Source organism: Anabrus simplex, chromosome 1, assembly GCF_040414725.1.
Source record: "Anabrus simplex isolate iqAnaSimp1 chromosome 1, ASM4041472v1, whole genome shotgun sequence".
NCBI lineage: Eukaryota > Metazoa > Arthropoda > Insecta > Orthoptera > Tettigoniidae > Anabrus > Anabrus simplex.
In genome coordinates, this window is record NC_090265.1 from 276,434,973 (window position 1) to 276,459,457 (window position 24,485).

The 24,485-nt window shown below is 39.4% G+C and overlaps 1 protein-coding gene across 2 annotated transcripts in view; it reads left to right on the plus strand.

The window, feature by feature from the left end:
• The window catches only part of LOC136886934 (1-phosphatidylinositol 4,5-bisphosphate phosphodiesterase gamma-1-like), a 737,826-nt gene that overhangs the window by 289,825 nt on the left and 423,516 nt on the right, over positions 1 to 24,485 (plus strand). For both annotated transcript variants that reach the window (XM_068231056.1, XM_068231055.1), the window contains one exon: positions 10,413 to 10,594. In XM_068231056.1, the coding sequence (XP_068087157.1) occupies positions 10,413 to 10,594 (182 nt within the window). The remainder of the gene's footprint in view (positions 1 to 10,412; positions 10,595 to 24,485) is intronic.

A 24,485-nucleotide genomic window follows, 5' to 3' on the forward strand; every position in this document is an offset into this window, starting at 1 on the left:
CAGAAATCCTACAAGATTGCAAGAAATGAACACCAGAGTCAGACTGGGAGCAATCATTAGCCTCAGAATTAAGTAAATCATCCAAGATACAGTCATGATTGACAAGACAAGAAGCCATGTTTTGGGGTTTACCATCAGAACTGGCGGTTAGTCATCTAGCACTACCATGGCCTGGGGGTCCATAACCAGAAGTGTTATGTGCGCACTGCCTAGAGAAGTGTCTAGTTGATCCACAGTTACGGCAAGAAGAATGGGTGGAGGAGCCTCTACCCATGGCAGGTTTCGCATTGCCTAATGTCCCAGCCTTGAGACAGTCCCGCTTGAGATGAGCTGTGGAGCCACAATTGAAGCACGAACGAGGATTACACGAGTTGGAAGCAGGTGACGGGGTGATTTTAGAATCCCGAGGAGAGGGCATGCTTATATTAGGTGGGGCTAATGCAAGGCGTAAGTGGTCGGCATATTGCCTTCAGCACACACTGTAACGGCTTCCAACTGGGCGAAAGTTGCTGCTCGAGGTGAAAGAGCCAGATATTATCTATAGTTCGGGGCGAGACCTTCAATTATGTTGGCAACCATCTGGGCCTCTGAATAGTGAAGCCGGAAAATCTTAGCTTGGAGCTTAATATCTTGAACATATTCAGATAATGACTCGTTGAGATGTTGTACTCTGAAATAGTGCTTCTGCACTAATGCAGACAAGGCATGAGCAGGAATGAAATATTCAAGTACATGGGCATGAAATTGATCTACAGACCATCTTTCCGAAATGGCCCTGACAGTATGCCCAGAAAGAGCTCCAGATACATGCGGGTATAGAATCTGAAATACGTGGTCGTTACTGAGATTATACACTATTGCCTGATCCTTGAACTCTGTTAGGAACCGAGGGAAGGAAATAACCTCATCTACGGAGTTAGCTGAAAATGTAGAGACTCCCTTAAACACAGTGGTCAACGGGTGAGGCAGATTAAGGAAAATCTGGGGACAAACAGGTGTACGGGGTGTCTGGGAAGGCTTAGAATAGTCTAGAGGGTTTACTGAGGCCTCGTACCTTTGATTCGGGTGTCCTTGTGAAAAGGACGGAGTACAGGATAGGTTAGGGCTAACGTTAGCCTGCAACGTTACGGGCGCAGACAACCTCATTTGAGAAAGGTTCTCACTAATCTGAGAGACCATTTGGGCATTAACCGGTTGTGTAGAGGTTATGCAACTTGATACCGATGGTGCTAAGGGGGTGGTTTTGCACCCTTGCATCAGAAACGGGCTGATTAACAATAGAGGGCAAACACTGAGCCACAACAGAATTAGCAGGTAGCACAGGAAAACTTGTATGGGTACCAACATGCAAAGGAGATAGATCATTAGAATGACTTACAGGAGTCCTAGTTCCAGACAATGAAACAGAAGATCCCAGGGCAGCATTAGTCACCTCAGACTCTTGAATAACACCAGCACTAGGTGTCAGATTGCACACTTGAGCAGCAACAGATGCATCACCAGAGTTAACACTGTCACTCATTTCAGATGGGATAGACACTTGAATTTCAGAAACTGTGTTATCCAACTTCCTGCCATCGAGCAAACCACTGATTCTGTCGAAAATTCTGGAAAACTGTTCTAGTAAGGCTTGATATTTCTGCCGCTCAACTTCCGGCAATTCGAGAGACAACAAATCCTTAATTCTGTCTAAATAATGTAATAACTGCCCCTTAACCCGCACTGATTGGCCATGCGAGGGCTTAGAAGCACCAAAGGACACAAGAATGGCGTTAAATTCAGGTAACCTATCTTTAATCACGGCCAAAGACTCACGCAACTCGTCTGTAGTTAACTCAGGTATGGTTATAGGTAAGTTAAGAGACTGTTTCAACAGGCTAGTGTCATCTCTGACATTGCCTGTTGAATCAATTTTTCGGATACGAAGTTCATAAACGAGTTCTGCTTTTCTCAAATGGAAAGGATTAGGAACAGCATGAGCCATCCTGACTGGTAGAAACAAGATTTCAAGCGATACACAAATCACAACTTTTACGGTGTTTTAGGTTAGGTATGATCAAAGTTCACTTTTCTTCATCTGCAACCTAGCGCTTGCCTCTCCTACCAAATGTAACCGCTACTACAGTGGTTATACAAAACAAAGCACTAAACACAATAAAGGTGGGGGGGGGGCAAGGTGCCTTTATTCAGTACCAAAAAACCTTCACACACAGTTGAACATCAGTTGGAACTATGCGGATCTGCCGACAACAACATACGTAAATATATCAGTAGGGCCAACTAGTGGATAATAAACCAGGAAGGTTGAAGGAGCTAGAACTTACCGAGGGCATGGATATGGCTTAGATTGCAGATTCCAAAATAATCAGCCGTGATCCCTAAATTTGAAAAATATTATTTACCAATGGATTTTACAAATACATTCCGAAAAAATCCGCCAATTTGCAACAAATCCAGTTGTACAATGCAATTTACAGTGAAGTAAACGTACTCTCCAAAACTCTAGCATACATCAAGTAACACCAGAGGCAAACCCCAAGGTAAATATATTAAACTACAATCTACATATTTAGTGAAACAAGAAATGGGAATGCCTCGAAAACAAACGGGCAAGCCCAGCTGAAAAGCTAAGGCGTCATAAATAATTAATTTGACAAATCTAGGTTAGGCTAGGGCAGACTCCTATATGAAATAGCAACCAAACATTACGGAAATTTTAGCCGGAACGGAATGCAAGAGTGCTTACCCGAAGGTGCCCCATCCCATTAGCAAGGCGTCGCACACGACATAAAACTTCAGACAGACCAAGACAGACTAAGGCAGACCAGGCCAAGACAAGACCAAGACAAGACAAGACAAGAAGACGAAATGCTGCCTCGCACTCTTTATAAGGGTAAACCCTGGCCTTGGAGTAGCCAATCAGAATGCATGAGTCCGCCTATCCCCTCATAGGTTCACCAATCACAATTCCTACTACAGTTGCGCACTTTAAATTTCTCGAATACGCACATTCGTGAATCTTCCATTTCCAGAATAGTTAGAAAATGCCTTCTAGAACACATAACCAACAAAGGCAACACACCCTGTTCAAAAATTCATGTAACAATTTTCTAGATACTTCCAGTAAGTACAGAACTGAAATCCACTATTTACAAATACATATGTTACAAATATTACATTGTACAGGTTAGGTTGTTACAATTAAAACATATTACCACACTTTACAAACATTCAAGAAACGTTTTCCACTTCTACTACATTGTACACCCGTGACAGCCTCAAAAGGGCTATAATCGGTTGTAGCATTGAAATTGGTATGTATGGCATTAAAAAATTTAATATACTGTGACAGTGGGTACAGAAATCCAATAGACAGGGTGCACATTGGTGGACAAGGGAACCAGTTCTGAAAGGAATGTGACAGTGTCAACACCAGCTAACATTGCCTGGGTCGAACAGGCTATCCAAGGAAACAAATGCATCACATTTACGGAAATGGAGGCAGCCACGGGAATTATCCGAAACACCCTGTATCGGATCATGCATGGCCACTTACAGTTGGGGAAGGTGTCATCCACGTGGGTTCCTAGACTCTTGTGTGCAGACGAAAAGCAGAAGCGTGTGGACGTGTGTAGAGAACTTTTACAATGCCATGATCAAGATCCAGCCGACTTCATTGCTAGGCTTGTGACTGGTGATGAGACATGGCTCCTTTACCATGAGCCCTATTTTCCAACCTTCCACCCAGCTGTAAACTGTTTTCAATGACGGCTCATGTTCTCCACAGACTGCCATCAAGTGCCGATGAATTTCTGCAGTGGTCACACCTTCTTTCCATAGGAACCAAGTCCCTGTTGGTTGCTTTCCATGTTGTTTGCTCCTACGCAGACAGTGTTGTTATGAAATGGTTATGAAAAGTGCATTTGTTGGCACCTGTGTGTGTACTGCTACCAAATGGTGGAACAAGACACTAGTTACATGTCACCACCTTTTAAAGTGAAATGTGTACCATACCTGGACGTACAAAAAATAAAGTGTAAAACAATATAGTTTGCCCCTTGCATTTTTTAACAGAGTTTCAAAAACAAGTGGTGTTCTCCTAAGAGAAAATATTAATAGAGCTTATTTGGAGAAGAAGAAATATGTTTCTAAAACTTAGTCCTATATATTCAATCATTTAAGATCAAGATTATTTGATCTAGTAAATGATACTTTGGGCACTTCAGAAACAGGTCATCATTTAAACAGTAATATAGGAAGAAACATATTAATATTTGTTTTTTTGTACTACATGATCTCATACAAGTAGAAACTTACGACAGTGATTTAAAATCATGTACCTCTTTGTTGTGTAGGGTGAATTTGGGCCCTTTTAGCTTGGTCAATCAATCAATCAATACTGATCTGCATTTAGGGCAGTCGCCCAGGTGGCAGATTCCCTATCTGTTGCTTTCCTAGCCTTTTCCTAAATGATTCAAAGAAATTGGAAATTTATTGAACGTCTCCCTTGGTAAGTTATTCCAATCCCTAACTCCCCTTCCTATAAATGAATATTTGCCCCAGTTTGTCCTCTTGAATTCCAAATTTTTCTTCATATTGTGATCTTTCCTACTTTTATAAACGCCATTCAAACTTATTCGTCTACTAATGTCATTCCACGCCAACTCTCCGCTGACAGCTCGGAACATACCACTTATAATACCAATATAAATGGTCCGTTATTGGACATTATAAATTTTCCAGCTAGCTCATTCCTGGTTGCCAGCGTTTCGCCCTCGTGTGCTAGGGTGGGCTCATCAGTTGGTACCTAGCACACCTACCAATACGCTGGCTAGTGCATACCGTGGAGGCCACTGCGTAGGCTAACTGGAGCCACCGGCAGTGCCAATGCACTAAGAGACTTTGTCTCATCACTAAAAATTGATGCCTGCTTGGCCATCAGATGATATAGATGTTGATTCCCATAGGGAATGTGAAATATTTGTCCTGAATGAGCAAATTTATAATACGGTATTATAAATTTGCTCATTCAGGACAAATATTTCACATTCCCTATGGGAATCAACATCTGTATCATCTGATGGCCAAGCAGGCATCAATTTTTAGTGATGAGACAAAGTCTCTTAGTGCATTGGCACTGCCGGTGGCTCCAGTTAGCCTACGCAGTGGCCTCCACGGTATGCACTAGCCAGCGTATTGGTAGGTGTGCTAGGTACCAACTGATGAGCCCACCCTAGCACACGAGGGCGAAACGCTGGCAACCAGGAATGAGCTAGCTGGAAAATTTATAATGTCCAATAACGGACCATTTATATTGGTATTATAAATTTGCTCATTCAGGACAAATATTTCACATTCCCTATGGGAATCAACATCTATATCACATACCACTTAGTCGAGCAGCTCTTCTTCTTTCTCTCAATTCTTCCCAACGCAAACATTGCAACATTTTTGTAACGCTACTCTTTTGTCGGAAATCACCCAGAACAAATCGAGCTGCTTTTCTTTGGATTTTTTCCAGTTCTTGAATCAGGTAATCCTGGTGAGGGTCCCATACACTGGAACCATACTCTAGTTGGGGTCTTACCAGAGACTTATATGCCCTCTCCTTTACATCCTTACTACAACCCCTAAACACCCTCATCTGTACCCTTTAGTTACAATCCCATTTATGTGATTACCCCAATGAAGATCTTTCCTTATATTAACACCTAGATACTTACAATGATCCCCAAAAGGAACTTTCACCCCATCAACGCAGTAATTAAAACTGCGAGGACTTTTCCTATTTCTGAAACTCACAACCTGACTTTTAACCCCGTTTATCATCATACCATTGCCTGCTGTGCATCTCACAACATTTTCGAGGTCACGCTGCAGTTGCTCACAATCATGTAACTTATTTATCACTCTATAGAGAATAACATCATCCGCAAAAAGCCTCACCTCCGATTCCACTCCTTTACTCATACCATTTATATATATAAGAAAACATAAAGGTCCGATAATACTGCCTTGAGGAATTCCCCTCTTAATTATTACAGGGTCAGATAAAGCTTCACCTACCCTAATTCTCTGAGATCTATTTTCTAGAAATATAGCAACCCATTCAGTCACTCTTTTGTCTAGTCCAATTGCACTCATTTTTGCCAGTAGTCTCCCATGATCCACCCTATCAAATGCTTTAGACAGGTCAATCGCGATACAGTCCATTTGACCTCCAGAATCCAAGATATCTGCTATATCTTGCTGGAATCCTACAAGTTGAGCTTCAGTGGAATAACCTTTCCTAAAACCGAATTGCCTTCTATCGAACCAGTTATTAATTTCGCAAACATGTCTAATATAATCAGAAAGAATGCCTTCCCAAAGCTTACATACAATGCATGTCAAACTTACTGGCCTGTAATTTTCAGCTTTATGTCTATCACCGTTTCGTTTATACACAGGGGCTACTATAGCAACTCTCCATTCATCTGGTATAGCTCCTCCGACCAAACAATAATCAAATAAGTACTTCAGATATGGTACTATATCCCAACCCATTGTTTTTAGTATATCCCCAGAAATCTGATCAATTCCAGCCGCTTTTCTAGTTTTCAACTTTTGTATCTTATTGTAAATGTCATTGTTATCATATGTAAATTTTATTACTTCTTTGGCTTTAGTCTCCTCCTCTATCTCGACATTTTCCTTGTAACCAACAATCTTTACATACTGCTGACTGAATTCTTCTGCCTTTTGAAGATCCTCACATACACACTCCCCTTGTTCATTAATTATTCCTGGAATATCCTTCTTGGAACCTGTTTCTGCCTTAAAATACCTATACATACCCTTCCATTTTTCACTAAAATTCGTATGACTGCCAATTATGCTTGCCATCATGTTATCCTTAGCTGCCTTCTTTACTAGATTCAATTTTCTAGTAAGTTCCTTCAATTTCTCCTTACTTCCACAGCCATTTCTAACTCTATTTCTTTCCAGTCTGCACCTCCTTCTTAGTCTCTTTATTTCTCTATTATAATAAGGTGGGTCTTTACCATTCTTTACCACCCTTAATGGTACAAACCTGTTTTCGCATTCCTCAACAATTTCTTTAAACCCATCCCAGAGTCTGTTTACATTTTTATTTACCGTTTTTCACCGATCATAATTACTTTTTGAAACTGCCTCATGCCTGCTTTATCAGCCATATGGTACTGCCTAACAGTCCTACTTTTAAGACCTTCCTTTCTATCACATTTATTTTTAACTACCACAAAGGCATAAGTATTTGACATAGAAATTTTGTTAATATTAGAGAAATACAGTATGTCATTACTAGTGGCCTGTTGCAGTAATCTGCGAACGAAAACTAAAAGTGAAACTGATGATAAAGAAGGCATGAGGAATGTAACGTCAAATATAATGAACTCTGGAAGACCATTTATTTCCCTTTAAACTTACACTTCCATTGTGACTAAGCGTATGGAATGTTTGAACCATGACAAATCACCCTATCATATTCTTCTTAAGCGTCTTTTTCTTTTTCTTTTTTAAAAATGCTATTTGTTCGGGGCGTCGACCTATAGAGATCTTTTGCCCCTACTTGCACCATGTGATATGAACCTGTGTGTAATTGAAACGGAGGAAGCGTATATTGTTGTTGTGAGGAATGGAACATTAAGGATGACACAAACTCCCAGTCTTCAGGCCAGGGATATTAATCATTTACTACTAAAAAACCTGGACCCTGCCGGGAATTGAACCCGGGGCCGCCGGGTGACAGGCGGATGCGTTGCCCATTACACCGCGGTGCCAGACTTCTTAAGCATGCTTGCAACAGTCATGTTTTAATCACTTTAACAATGTAAGCTACATGCATTTGAATGTCCTCTTCATTGGCTGATTTTAGTATTCATTGTAATGTATGTTTTTGTGAAATACCCTTCAGTTTTGGGAAACTGATCCTGATATGATGTAATTATAACTTCACTTTTGACGTCCCTCACAGCTTTAACTCTATTAAATGCCACATATAACTGACCATGGCTGAAAACGTACCGAGATAAGTAAATACCTACTTTGTCAAAACTTTTACCCTATGCTTTGTTAATGGTCATTGCGAAAGCTAGACGTAATGGGTACTGTCTCCTTTTAAATTTGAAAGACAGGTTACTGTCAGTAGGTACCAAATCAATCCTAGGTAGATAAATTACCTGGTTCTTGGAAGCACCTGTAATGACTTCTAGTTTCATAATTTTGTCATACATTTCTCTATAATATGCACCCCATTTATTAAACTAAAGACCACGTGCATATTTATTATAAGCATTACAATTACACCAACGTTCAATTTTAATAAATGTGGAAGCATTCCAGATGGCATACGGGAGTGTAGGTACTCTATGGGTATGCTGCGTATGAAATCTGTGTCAGTATCATCATCTCACAACAGAGTATCGACACTGCTGTATTCCTTAAAACTTCCTGGGATTAGGTGAAGATCATTTTCATTATTCTGTTACGGTCATCAATGAAGGAGCTTACAGTTGCTCTGTTATTGTAAGCTGAAGAGTTAAAGTCTATACAATTGCCAAAAATGTGACTTACCAATGAATCTTTACTTATGATGTCATTGGGAACCTTTATAAGGTTATATCATGTCCTATTTCATTTTTAATTTCATTATTTCCTAGCCCTGTATTAGGCTCCAAGTTTTTAACACAGAATGCGAAAATGATTATCTACATTACAGTCATCTGACCAGTACTTCTGTATGGTTACGAGACATGGAGTATAACGAAGAAAGAGCAGCAGCAGTTGCAAGTCTTTGAGAATAAAGTTTATTGAAAAATATTTTGCCCATGGTTTGATCCTATCTCCCAAAGATGACAGAAAAGATCTGATTATGAGATTTACACCCTCTCTCAACAACACACTATAATGGGTGTGATAGAATCCAACAGACTGTGCTGCGCTGGACATGTACTGAGGATGCAGGATAACAGAGCACCAGTAGATGTATACTAGGGATCTTTTAATGGGAAAAGACCTTCAGGAAGACCCCGAAGCACCAGGAAGAAGGAGATCAACAAGTTGTGCCAGACCCTCCACATTGATAACTAGGAAGAGCAGGCTCAAGATCGAAAAGGATGGAGTGGATTGTGAGATCAGCACAGGAACTTCACGTCCCTCAGAAGTCTGTGGAGTGAATGAGTGAGTGTTATTTCCTAGTTGTAGTAGCCATGCTGCGAATTCCTTTTCAGGCGGCTTTGCACACATATTTTTTTCTAGTGCAATACGTTAATTTTTGGCCATATTTGAGCATTCTGGATGCATACTTCAATTACCTGAGCTCTTTCACCTTTGGATACCACAGGAAGAACTTGGCAAAAATCTCCCCCAAATATGACACTTTTACCACCTATTCCTTTTTCACACCTCATAATGTCCTTTAGCAGGCAATCAATGCAGTTTACTGCTAATGCAGAAATCATCGAAGCTTCATCAATAATAATAATAATAATAATAATAATAATAATAATAATAATAATAATAATAATAATAAAAAACTGCTGATTTAAAAAAAAACAAAAAACTTCTGCTTCTCAGCTTTTCCATTTAATACACGAAAGTAAACTTTGTGTTACTGGGAGATGCACACCAAAAGTTTTGTGGATTGTCTTACCATCTGATAATAATAAGACTGCAATTCCTGTCCATGCAGCACAAATTGCAGTCTCATCTCTGCTTCTAATCATGTATATATAACTCGAATAAATAAACATTTTTCCGCAGCGTTCTGGAGCTTCTTAAAAAGGATGTTCTGACTAGATTTCACAGAGCCATCTGTCGGACTAACATTGAAAGATTTGCATCGACAACTTTCACAGAGCCCTCTGTTGGGTCAGCATGACAACTTTCATAGAGCATCTTATTCTTCGAATAAATGTCTGTTTTATGCAAATAAAGAATTAATGAAATAAATAATATTTTTCTAGTAAACCCGGGATGGAGATCTTTCTTTTGATGTATAACACATTGGGGTTAGTATTGTGTTACAAATTCAAATTACATATATAGACTTATATAATAATGATTATGCTATTCATTCAACCTGTTGATGGTATGGTGAAGGTCAGTCTGACCTTTCCCTTTCGACACTGCTACTATCAGAAACCTTATATAAATTTGTTCGTGTTTAGTATTGGCCAGTAAAGTATATTAAGTTGATGATTACCTTGAAATAGGAAAGTATTAAGATCAACTCCTTGGATATCCAACAAGTATTCCTCAGTATTATGTGGATCACTCCAGACTTCTGTGAATCTGCTATCTAAAAGTAACCAGAATGTATAAATGTGGGGGGAAAGTTAAATGATTAAAGGCTATTCATTTTGTCATTGTGTTTTTTTTTTCTTTTTAAGGAATTCCTCATCACATTAAAGGAACCAGTTCCTCATCCAAATAAACATGAAGGCAAAGAGTGGTATCATGAAAATATAACACGCTATCAAGCTGAGGAGATGTTGAAGAAGGTCCCTTCGGATGGAGCTTTTCTAGTCAGACCAAGTGAAAAAGACTCGTATGCATATGCCATATCTTTCAGGTGAGAATCTGTCATCTGAAATGAAATCTCTTGTTGCAACTACTAATGCTAATTATGGCACTGTTTATAAAGTACACTAACACACCTGTTGTGGAAGCATTAGACATACTGAGAAGCATGCTAGAAATAAACAACATACCAAATGAACTTGCAATAGAAATAATCAGCAGCTTAAATATCTTCTCAAAGCAAAATTACTCCATCCTTGATGACAACCTGAAGGTTTCTTAACAGGCTCTCCTAAGTCAAGCTTGCTTATTGCTGTAACACATTGAACACATCTAAATTATATTCAACAACAACAACAACAACAATTTTAAAAACATACTGACAAGATAATGCACTCACACCAGTACGTTGATGGAGTATGCTGCCTACACAAATGCTCCCTAAACAATGAGCACAACTGCTTGTTCATATCAGTGAACCTAAATTTTTTGGAATGGTAAATATTAATGGTAAGAAGTGAAGAAGGCGATGTTCAATGCTAACATCTTGAAGACAGGACAACACATCGAAAATTCTAGCTGTCGTTCTCAGCTACACTACACTGTAGATTATCAGTCTGACAGATCCGGTATTTTTCTAAACTTCAGTAAAACACATTCAACAATCGGAAACATAAATTCATGATATACAGAAAGTCTATTCTGTCAGTGACTCCAATCCATGGCTCTTCGAATGACCCAAATACAAGTACTAAGCCTTCCAATTCATGTTACAAGGGCTGAATAACAGACCACTCTTCACAGAAGATTACAGTGAAGAATTATCCAGCAGTTACTAATAGTTACAGCCACACACATATTTTTAAGTTTCCTACATACAGGAAAGTAGAAAACAAGACATGCAATCCATTCAAAATTCAGAACAGAGAGCTCAGAGAAAAGGACAAAACAGAATTCAACCTAGAAACAACCTGTAGTTATATGTAACTTACTTGGCATCTACAAACTCAAATTTACTGAATAACATTAATTCTACATCTAAAAAACCAGTCAAAATTTCAATATTTACTTGTAACAGGAACCTATTGTAATACTGGACATATTAAAAAAAAAAAATAAAAAAAAAAAAAAAAGAACTTGATATAGTCTCAGTCCTCCTCCAAAGTGTTCAGGAGACGTACTGACCCATGGCCATTGCACAGCCTCCCATAATACATTGAGGTTGATCAGAACAGGATATTGCACGTGCACAGCCCTCTCAACAGCATCACATATGTGCTCAATAGGATATATGTATTGGGTTGTCCAATTATATTGGAACCAGAGCGGCAGCTGGAAGTTACTAAGCCGAAAGTTTTGCGAAAGAGAGGGTAGTCTGTGGAGCTGCCGGTTCTGGCTTTGTCTCACAATGCAATTTGTTTCATGTTTCAGTAAGAGCAAAGTGATGTGAGAATACATGGAAAATAATAGACTACAAGAGGCCACATTATTCACTGTAGAACTGGCTGATTGTGATTATGAATAAGAAAATAGGGCTAATTGTTGTATTCCACATCAAGTGTTTACTTACAATTCGTATATCCATACAGAATCTGCTCATGATGTTAGGATATTATTTCAAGAGAAATTCCCAGGTCTTTGAGTTCCAAGTCGTGGGATGGGTCATAGATTAGTTAATAAATTTTTTGAAATGGTAAATATTAACGGTAAGAAGTGAAGAAGGTGATGTTCAATGCTAACATCTTGAAGACAGGACAACACATGGAAAATTCTAGCTGTCGTTCTCAGCAAACAGAAATTTCGTACAGTTCTGTACAAAAGGCTATGAAGTTTCTGAAGTTAAAACTAGAACCCTGCGTGGATATATAAAATAATATCCGCATCTGCACTTTCTTCATCCGAATCCGCGAGTGGTTATCTGCATCTGCAAAATGGTTATCCGCTGATAATTTAAATATTTAACTACAGTATATTACACCCAAGGTATTGAAACAGATAGATCTGTTAACATAATACTATAGGCTTGACACCTGGCACCAGAACCTCCCCAGTCACACGGTTGTCTTACAACTACCAACGTATTGAACATTGTTCCTTCCTTCCATTAATTGTGGGCAGGAGCCAGTTAGGCTTAGGTCACATTTGTCAGATTTACCCTTGTATGGTTTCAAGGCTCTTTATACAGTAGAACCTTGATAATTCAAAATCGGTTAATTCAAAAGCTTGCCTAATTCGAAGCAGCTCTCGTTCCCGGAAAGATGAGGTACGGTTTGCATGTTATTTAAATCATTTAATTTGAAATATGGATAATTCGTAATTTGAAGAACAATATCAGTTCCGTTACCGAAATTCAGACTTTTAACTCGAAACTGCCTTTACATTTTGAAAAAATATAGTATTTTAGAGAGTAATTTAAATTCAAAATTTCTCCGCGTCATGAAAGAACGCGTCTTCCGAAACATGAAGGGGTAACTTTGCACATTTTCACCTACTTCGGCGTGTCTGCAGTGTGCTTCATATCTGCTATGTTCGAGCGGAATCGTAATTATTTTGTATTTGGCGTTTTTAGGAAAGCCACAATATCACGTAGCAGGCAGTGTGCGGAGAGGTAGAATCTGCGAACGCTGGTGATGCCGTGCCGACAGTAGTTGGCGAGAAAGCGTGGCTTATAGCCTATGATCTATTCGTGCGCACCAAACAATATTGTCAATGCCGATGAAACTGCGTTGTTTGTTTTTTGTTTTATTTTTTTAAATGCTGAGGCCAAACGGACTTATGGTTTTTGTTATGGGGTTATCCATGGAATGCAGAGGTGAAAGAAGGTGCGGGCTGGAATGGGAACTACAAGGCCGAAAGATGAATTAAAATTTCAATAAAGGTTATATTTTCAGAACTTAACAATTTTCATATAGACTTTCAAAATTCAACAAGTAACAAATCAGCAACAAGCCAAATATCAGGTACAAGGTATAATTTACAAACCAGAGCACGAAAGCACAAGTTATAGGGGATCATTACAAGATCTGGGCTTCGAGCCCCAAGTTTTATAATTCCTGAGCTCTCTGCTCACAACCACAAATTACCAAAGGGCAGAAAACCCCTAATTACATGGAGCACTTGCTCCCACCTAGTAATGTCAAGCCTCTTAGAGGCACCTTTCAAAACACCAGAAAGAGCTGACCCGCTCTCAATCTTTCAAGCCTATTAAAGGCAATACTATACTTTACAATAACTTGCCATCGAGGCACAACTTACAAGAAGTAAACGGGATTATCTCGTACCCAGCCTACAGGGCCTTAAAAGAAAAAATAATAGGTTAATTAAATTGCCCAAAATACCAAGATGAATGGAGGCGTTGCTTGCACTCCTACATGAACACTTGTTAAAACCTAAGGGGCACTAGGTCGAGTAAACAGGGGCTATTCCCACACTAGGGAGGTGACTCGTATAAGAAAATTTTAATACATTAAGAGTAGAAAATCGGTTATGAAAACGTAGTCACCTCAAATCAAAAAAAGAAGGGGAGCTCGAGAGGGTAAAGCACTCTCTATCCCGAATTACAGTTAAAGATAAATGAAGTTTTACAAAGACTGAAAAAGGTTTACATGTTTCAAGAGATAGGTTACATATTAGAGGTTTCGGACCTTCCCCGCGGTTTAGACTGTTGAGCAAGTGAGAAATAAAGATCTTAAGTGGCCATTACCTTGTAGAAGAGCTGCTTGCGGATGAAAGAGGCGCTTCCCGCCTCCTGCTATACTTCCATACACTAAGCTAGATGTTGTTCGAGTGGCCAAGAGCCGTGAAAATCAGCAGTTTTATACCCTTGTGGAAGATTCGAGACCTTTCATGAATAATTAAGTCACACCCACCGGCGTTTATTGGCTGACTAAAATTTACACATCAAAATTGGAGAAGAAACCTAGGATTGGTTGGAAATTAATTGCAGAAATTACTGGTTGGCTAAGTTCAAAACAGGCGGAAAGAAAGATTAATATTGCCAACCCACAAATGAAAGAACAAAATTTAGTAAGGAACAAACTTATGAATACAAAATTTCTTCAAATAAAGTTCTACCACATCGCACCAGGGTGCATGGTCATAGTTTTGTAGAGACATTTATCAGAGAATGTCCACACTTCTTGATAATTAGTAAACAAAAACAGTTTGAAATTAACACAGTGACATCTTCTGAGAAACTGTTGAGATAATTCAGTTTTTAAAGTTCAGAGTTTCTGCTGTAGGGGATTACTTTAAGGCGGAAAATTCATAAGTGCGGCGTAGAGGTGTACCAACCGGTACAGTTTTAAAGGAGAGAATTGCCAGCCGGCAAATATACTGTGTTGCTATGCAGTGCACACTGCACAATGAAGCGAGAGACTTCCTTCCCCTGTCATAGGAAAGTTCGAAAAGCCATGATGTTTTAAGGGCGTCGGGCACTTTTCATACCAGTACAAGGCATCTAAAAATGCAGACAGTACAGTAATCCAAAAGATAAAGCATTTGTACAGGAGAGCCAGCATAATTTTTTCTCGTCTTTGAGTCGTGGTTTTCTTCCTTTCGTTGCGTGAGGTTATGTTTGTCATAGTTTTATACAAGAGCATTCTTTGAATAATGTAAATGCACCTTGGATAAATTTCTGAAATAGTGTTTTCCATGGCATTTGAAAAGTTTAAACTGAGAATCAAGGTGATTGCATGCATTAATGGGTCTTAGAAGTGCCATGGCGGGAAATGGTCCGAGTAGAGAATAGTCACTGTACTGTTGTAATGCGGACCGAAGCGAGAGACTTTCTCCTCTCGTCACAGAAAGTTTGATAAGCCGCGATGTTTTAAGGGCGTCGGGTACATTCCGTGCAAGCACAAGGCATCTAAAATGCATACAGTACAGTAATCCAATGAATAAAGCACTTGCACAGGGGAGCCAGTATAGATTTCTCCTCGTCTTTGAATCATGTTTTCTTTCTTTTGATATCATTGCATGAGGTTATGTTTGCCGGTGAGTTATCCAAGTGCATTATTTGAATACTCTAAATGCACGTTGTTGGATACATTTTGGAAATAGTTTTTTCCATGACATTTGCCCAACCAAAAGCAAAAGCCAGGGAATACCTGTGCGAAAATCAATTAACGTAATTATTTAGAAATTATCAGCGAAATTATCCGCACTACCATACAGTTTGTTTCCACCAAGACACCTCGCGGATATCTGCATCTGTGCAGGGCTCTAGTTAAAACACTATAAGTGTACTAAGGTAAAAAGATCTTAAATTGGTGATTCTTTGTATAGGATTAGATTTAGTGAATAGATTCTGAATAAAGTGCACAACGGAGAAATTGATCCCAATCCTATTCTCTTCTCAGAGGAAACATGGTTTCACTTACGTAAATTCTCAAAACAGCTGATTTTGGATTGCTGAAAAATCCAATTGCTCTGTAAGGAACCTCTTCATAATAACAAATTAGGTGTGTGGTGCGCAGTTTCCAGTGAGGGAATAATAGGCCCACTTTTTTTTTAGGAAACAATTAATAGTAAACAATATTTTGCAACTTTTTTTTTCATTTCTGAATTAATGAGAAGGAACCTACTTCTATATTTTTTCAGCAGGACTCCTTTAGTGACATGGGTGAGTACTTCTAAATTAGTGCATTAGAATTTATCAGGCAATCACTCTAACTTGCTCTTGTATTGCCCGGCCGGCAGGAAGTAATAGCTTGCTGACCTCAGCCTCGCCTCACATGTGGTTCTGCATCAATTGGATAACTCTGAATGGATACACTGAGTGGCCAAAAGTCATCGGAATGTGATGTTAATAACGAGTTGCTCCTCCACGAGCACTCAATACGGCAGCAGTACGGCAAATTAACGACTGTACAAGGTGTTGGAATCGTTCTGGAGGGATGTGAACCCACGCATCTTGCATTGCTACCCACAATTGGTCTTGCATAGTTAGTGCCGGGTTAATGGAGCGTACACCAGCAATGATAGCATCCCATAATGGCTCAATTGGATTAAAATCAGGGGATTTGGAAGGCCAATCCAAGGTCGTAACTTCACTGGAGTGTTCATCCAACCTCCTGCGTGCCACCACATCACATGCCGCCACTGTTCCATGGTTCGTTGCCGATGTTCGTGGGCCCATGTTACAAATGTTCCCCTTCAAGCTACGTACAAGTTATTACCCATATTACTATTGAACAAACATAAATTACAAATCAAGTTGCTCATCTATACAGATAGGGATGCCAACTCCCAGATCAACTCAGGAACATTTGGTTGCTGTAGGAGCAGTTTTGATGTGTTATTTGGTTTCAAGCTTGGATGTGTTATTCGGACTTCATCAATGTTTTAAATTAAGATTGTAAATTGTGACATACCAGATTGTTTAATTTATTATTGGTTATATGTGTGCGCCAGCCCTGTGATGTAGGGGTAGCGTGCCTGCCTCTTACCCGGAAGCCCCGGGTTCGATTCCCGGCCAGGTCAGGGATTTTTACCTGGACCTGAGGGCTGGTTCGAGGTCCACTCAGCCTACGTGATTGGAATTGAGGAGTTATCTGATGGTGAGATAGCGGCCCCGGTCTAGAAAGCCAAGAATAACGGCCGAGAGGATTCATCGTGCTGACCACATGACACCTCATAATCTGCAGGCCTTTGGGCTGAGCAGCAGTCGCTTGGTAGGCCAAGGCACTTCAAGGGCTGTAGTGCCATGGGGTTTGGTTTTACTGTATATGTGTATATATGTCTTTCAATTGGAGCGTGGCTGAAGGTGACCCAACATATATGGGGTCGAGACTAGTCCCAGTTTTATAAGACAATAAACAAGCTAATAGTATTGAATAGATGGACCGTTCTCTATCCTTTGATACTTGAGCTCTGTGTCAAGGTGTCGGCAAAGGGACACGAGTTGGTCGTCGGCTGGTGAAGCCTATGCGGTGCAGTTGCCTCCTTACAGTCCTGGTAGAAATGGGGTTGTGACTCCCAGCATTCAATTGGGCAGTGATCTGACTCACAATAGCCCGTCGAGCGTCCAGTATGGTTCTGCAGAGGCGACCTGATGTCTGTTCGTTGATACACTTGTGGTCTTTCCGTGCGGTAGTTTATGCGGGTAGTGACATTCTCTCTGTGATATTGAAGATCCACCCTCAACACTGTTGATCTCGGAAACCTGAATTTGTTTGTAATCTCTGCAATGCTATGACCCATGAGCCGTGCGCCGATGATCATCCCACGTTCTAAGTCAGTTAACTCGCAATGTGTTGCCATCATCATGACACTGGTGTCTGTGACAGACTGCTCACCTACACCGCAGCTAGCCACAACGCTCAGGGTTCATACACGGCACATTTTCCAATGGGACACCCCTTCCCGTGACTTTTTTTCCACTCATATATCAGCAGGGGGGTGGGGGGTTCTGACCCATGACCATTGCAAGGCCTCCCATAATGCATGGAGGTTTGTCAGAGCAGGATCTCGCATACATACTTCCCTCTTGTCAACATCCCAGATGTGCTGTTTGGATTGAGGGTGCGTGTCTTTGCAGGCCAGGCAAGTGTCCGTACATCCATGGAGTATTCATCACACAATTTGGGAGTGATAGGTTAGTGAATTGTCGTGCTGTAAGTACAAGTCTCCTGCAGGGTGCTGGAGGTGAGCAAATGGGTGGACATGATCTGAGTGCAGATTCCTGTATCGTTCACCAGTGAGGGACATTGACAGATGTACCAGAGGTGCCATTTCATCCTATGTATACAGTCCTCGCACAAGGATACCATCACTACTAGCCTGAACTGTACCCTGCTGTCTTTAACATGTATGACGTGGAAAGCCCAGTGCCTGCTCGACTTTGTAGATAGAATTGCCCATACTTCTGGCATGGAAAATCTTGCTGTGATCAAATGCGCTGAGATCCTATTTCTTACCTATTCTTTAAATTCCTGGAACTTCACTTTCCATTCATTGATTCTCAATTGTACTTGTTCCTCAGTTTCTCCCCATATCATAGTGTCATCAGTGAAAGCGTTGCATTTTGTTCATTGGAGGTTTCCTTGATGTTCTTCATTATGTCGTCCATGATGGGGATAAAACAATAATGGAGATAATGCACTGCCTTGCTGGACTCCACTTTGGGTCTAGAACCAGGATGAATGTCCGTCACCAAATCGCACACAGCTGGTACAATGCTCATACAGCATCTGAATTTTCCTCACCAGTACCTCTGGCTTATTCCGCTTTCTCAGGCATTCCCATATCTTCTTTCTTGCAATTTTGTCAAATCCTTCTCAATATCCAGGAAAACCACAAACAGATCTTTGCCTTTCTCCCATACAGACACTGAAGATTAGGTCTTTGTGAACCTATTAGGCATGAAGCTGTACTGTTCCTCTTCTGATATGGGCTCTAAGATGACTCACAATCTACTCTCTAAGATCTTAAGAATCTTAAGCCATGATAAAGCAGCATTATTCCCCAGTAGTTGTAGCATTTTCGCTGATTTCTTTTCTTAAACAGGGTTGCTCCAGTCAGCAGGTATCTTGTTATCTTTCCCATTGCATTGAGCACAATGACAGCTGCATTGTAGCCGCTGTAAATGCTAGACTCCTGCTGCTTTAATCATATCCATTTTGATGTCATTGATTCCTGGGGATTTCGCTTTTGGCATCTTCTTAAGGGCTGCTTCTGTTTTTTCCCATGTAATGAGAGGTTCCACTATGTAGGTTTCAGCAGTTGGTTCTTTTGCTTCCTGATCTGCTTCTGTCCTGTTCAAGAGGTGATCAAAATGATCCCTCAGAACCTCTCCGATGTCCTCTTCTTTTTTCCTGACCAGGTTTTCATTGGGATCCTCAATTGGTTTGATGGTTTCAGCTGCATTCCCTTGGTCTCTGATCATTCTGAACAATACTTTCATATTGTCTCTGCCGTATTCTCCAGTTTTAGAGTAAAGCTCTCCCAGAAATTTATCTTCTACTACCAGTACTCTTTTAACTCTCAGTTTCTTGTCCCAGTAATAAGTTTCATGTATAATACAAACAAATTAGCATATTTGTACAGACAAATTCAAATGTTTCCCTTAGGTCATTTTATGAATCTGTGACGAGTAATAGTTAATTTGGTTCATTCTATTAATGTGCATGATAACGTCACGACACTGAGGAATGAGGGAAAGGATTGATGGTGATGATTAATTTCATATGTACGGGGGCTGTAAATAAAGTAGTGGTAACATAGTCAAGACACTCACAGGAGATCGGGCATGCGCAAATAGGATATAGGAGCAGTGAGGTGACATGTTGTTGATGTATAGTGTATATTTGACAGGCATCCATTTGAAAGTGTTGTAGCAGTGTGGCGTTTAAGTGAAGAGTGTCTATTTCAACAGTCTAAAGCGTGTTTTCAAAAGGCGATCAGTTTTGATGAATTAAAATCGAGGTTGCCTGTGGCAAAAATCCATCAGAATGTTATCGAGGATTATGTGATGCCAGTGGTGAGAATGCATTACCATATAGGAAGATATACGATGGGTCTAGACATGTCAAAAACAAATCAGATGTAAGCCTTACATCTGATATATTTTTGACATTTTTGACATGCTCTATTGGTGAAAAATATCTAATTCCCTCCATGCGAATTTAGAATTTTCCATTCGGGTCTAGACATTTCGTGCAGGTCGGAAAAAGACTGCGGATTTGGACCGCACAGGACAGCCGTCCATTCCTCAAGATCATATTGACATCGTGAGTGGTGTCTGTAACCGTAGTCGGGATAATTACGCCTACACATACTAATAATAATAATAATAATAATAATAATAATAATAATAACAATAATAATAATAATAATAATAAAAAATAGAATAAATGATATTAATAATAATAATGCAAAAATAATAAATATTGACATAAATAAATGAGAATAAGGAAATCGTAAAATGACTCAGTTGCGGTGAATTCATATCAAAACACGGAAACGTGACGGAAAACTTCAAAATTCCCAAAATTAAATCATATACAGGGGAACACTTACAGGCCTAAGAATGACAACTAAGAAAGGACGCGTGGAACGTGCGGGGGCCCTATGAGGTCCGTGGGAACGTATGACGTTATGAGGGAGAAAAGACTTACGATCATCACCTCGAAACTCATCATATTAACATAATCAAAACCAAAATCACAAGAAACAAGATCATAAAATAGAAACTGATACTTATGCACAAATGAAGGGTGTTTCAAAGACTTTACATACTTAAGTAACTTAAAGAAGTACTAGATTTAACATATAAAGGTGATGCTATATAACAATGTATAGTTTAAAATGAAAGTAAGTGATAGACCTGAAATTACGGCAACGGGAACCTAGGGTAAACTCGGACACGTAAAATTTTAAACTTTGAAAATGCCATTAAGCAAGGAAATACTAAAATACCAAAGTAATTAACAGTAATTAACAAAACCAGAAAACATTGAGAATAACATTGAAATAACACTTACCAATAAAAACTGAAGTTCCCGAAGGAAGCCCTCGAGCGCCAGTGCTCGCTAGGGTGGTCGGATGTAAATGACGCTGAGCACAAGCATAATTTTTCCGAAGCCGGCAGAAGACCGGAAATAGCCGATCACAATTAACCAATAAGAAACAATTTCCACTAGGTTCTCGTTTGCCAATACAATTGCATGACCATATATGGTCATTTCCTGGCCTACTTATTCAAGAGGGATTGTATCACCTGTTTCAACATCGGTAACCGCGCGTGTGGTATAGGATGCTTACCAAATATTACATCAAATTAAAATTTTGACATACAGAATTACAAAAAATAATTTTAAAATAATTCTTCAAAAATTCTTTAAGTTAAACGTCCCAAATGTTTTTTTTAATACTTGCTGACATTAATTTTAAATGATCGATTACGTAAAATTTACATACAAAAGAAATCACTTCAAAAAGCTTTTGCATCTTGCAATGTTCGTACTGTTGAATTTCCTTATTTAAAAAAAGATTATTACAAACATGTTTATTGTACACAAACAAATATTCCAGCAGAGTCCTAAGGATCTCTTATTTCTTCCTTTCTCACAATACAAAATATTACCAACAAAAATGAAATCCTGCTGTCCTTTCTTGATGTCCAAATTGCAATTCTGCTGTTCTTTCTTGATAATACACCTGCCACATCTTCCCCTCCTTCAAACTCGACCTAAGCTCGAGGAAAACAAACAAAACCCTTAAACTTTACTGAGGGCGTTGTGACCACACTACATCTGACACTTTACATCGCAATAACTTTCGTTCTCTTCAGGAACGTCTATACAGGCAAAAACAAGTCGAGCGTTGGTATCGCTGTCAAACGAAGGCGCATATCGCGGCCGTTGTCAACGTCTCCATCCATATTGCAATCCAACCATAGTTCTGTTACAGCCTCAGCACAGCCCACCAGCTTAGTGAACTGGCCCAAAACAGGCGAAGGTTATTGGCGCAGCAATGCTTACTCCCGCCATCAGAACCACCTTCCCATTCCACCATGAGATATAGTGGCCGATAGGTGCGTTGCAGGCTCCAAACTGATACCCCTGGTTGAACAGAGTCAGTGGTATAGCAGTCACTGGAACATGAACTGATGCAGGAGGAACTTCGAACTGAAGAAATAAGGCCACTGGCCTGAACTATTGACGACTAAAATTTAGTTTCAAGGGTGGTTTTTTTTTTTTTTTTTTTTTTTTTTGTAACAATAACATGCCTCCTTAGGGAGGTTCCCTCTCATAGTTCTGGGATACTCCAGCCCCTTGGCAAGTACTATTTCAGAATTTAGGACAATTTAAAAGACTAAAAGGAAATCTGCCAGAGTTTACCCTAGTACCGGAAACATTACAAAAACCCTGCCCATTAATAAAATCCTAATCTTACCCTAAAATACATAATATTAACTTATACATAACATGGTAACAGCGACCATGCTTATTACAAGTAATAGTCTTAAATAACCTATAAAATTGCCAATGTATCCAGCCGGATGTTTACCCCCAAAACAAAATTTTTATTTATAACTAAATCCCTTATAACTACTAATTTAAGTTACCGTGTGCATTCTTAATCACATAATATTAGGAAGAAACTAAACAAATAAGGGAAAAATTTAGAATGTTGCAAGGAAACTCAAAACAGAGAAATAAGTACTAAGTTAGCTTGCAACCATCTTCATGGTTAGTAAGTCACTATTCATTACCATGTCATATAGTCATATAATGTTTGCATACATAAACTCACATTACGTATTACGTGTCACACCAGTCAAATTAAAGTGCAATTAAGCCAGGAATACCAAATCAAAATCACATTACTTTACCAACAAGAAGTCAAAAATAAAAAACAAAAGCGATGCAAGAGTGTGCATACAGAAATCCAACTCACTTATATAAATAATAAAAGGCACAAGTAACACCTTCATACCAGAGACTATCAGATAACAGCACAACACACAAGACTACCAAGCTCATCTATCCTCCGACACACGACATACAACATACACAAGACAAGTGCGACTACTCGTGAATCAGCATAACCAACAAATGGTTAAAGGCACGAACAACTTCAATACTGACTTCCCTCACATGACATTACCAAAAAAAAAAACCACACACACACACACACCCCCCCTGTGCGATGACACATCAAGTAATACTCACAATAGAAAAAGGACAGAACATCAGAACATGACCTCAAGTACACTTGAACTTATCACACAACAATGAGACTCTTAGGGCCAATATCGTACTCCCAGGAGAGGAATGGCCTCTCAGCAACTTAAGCCCTAAGTCTCAGTACACACACATGTGCCTTTCCAAAGCACCCAAGACAAACACATAATTATGTGAAAAATGGGAGGACAGATACAGCCTGGCTACCCAAATTGAACCGTACTCAGTGTAGAGAATCCCATACTTCTTCAAATTGAGTACATAAATTTTGAAGGCACGAACCCGTAATGCAAGAAATTTTATCATTGAGTAAATCGAACAAGACAAAACAAGCAGGAAAATTAACTGACTGGCTTAGCTAAATCGCGATACCTTCAAAATTCCACTAGTGACAAATTTAAAATAACAGAAATGAAAATCTTGAAAACCCGCAGAGCTACTCTGAATTTAACAACAATTTATAGCTCAGCATAAGGACACCAAAATGAACATTTGCAGAAAATCATCCTAGCATGCATACAATAACAAGGGACATTATTTTCCACCTAGTCACCTAGTATCAAGAAAAAAGATTACGAGGAATCTCATACCAGATGCACCAGATTTCAAACATATCACGAGCACAAGTGCAGATCTCTAACCAGTCTAAATTTTTCCCGATGGGCCTCAGTGAACACTGGCCTATTAATATGGTGAGCACATTTCACCCTACAAGACTATCACAGTCAAATGTAGACCCATCCTAACAAGTATAGGAACACACGGGTTAATAAATATAAGTGACAAGGAAACAGACACTTACATGATTGAAAAGCACAAGACACACTAGGAAACTTTCGAATTTAGCAGCTGGCCCGGAAACAGCCCCCAAATAGTCCCATGCCTATTCAGAAACGAATCCAAACACAGCAACAGACCAAAAACAACACCACATGACCGGAAATTTAAATACATACCGAGCTAAAATACGACACCAAAATAATCTTAAAAGATCGCACATGTGGAATACTGCCGAAGAAAACACAACAGGCAACAGAAACAAAATTTTGAAAATAATTTGCTAAAACATGAGATTTGCAAATAGAAAAACACCCGAAGAAATAAACGAAAATTTACGAACATTAACCTCAACATTTTTGCCGAAAATTTACGATCCCAGAAATTTGAGAAAACTTATTTAGACATCATGCTAAAACTCGACCTGAAAACAATAATCAGTATAACACACACACACACACAGACAATTTATGATAT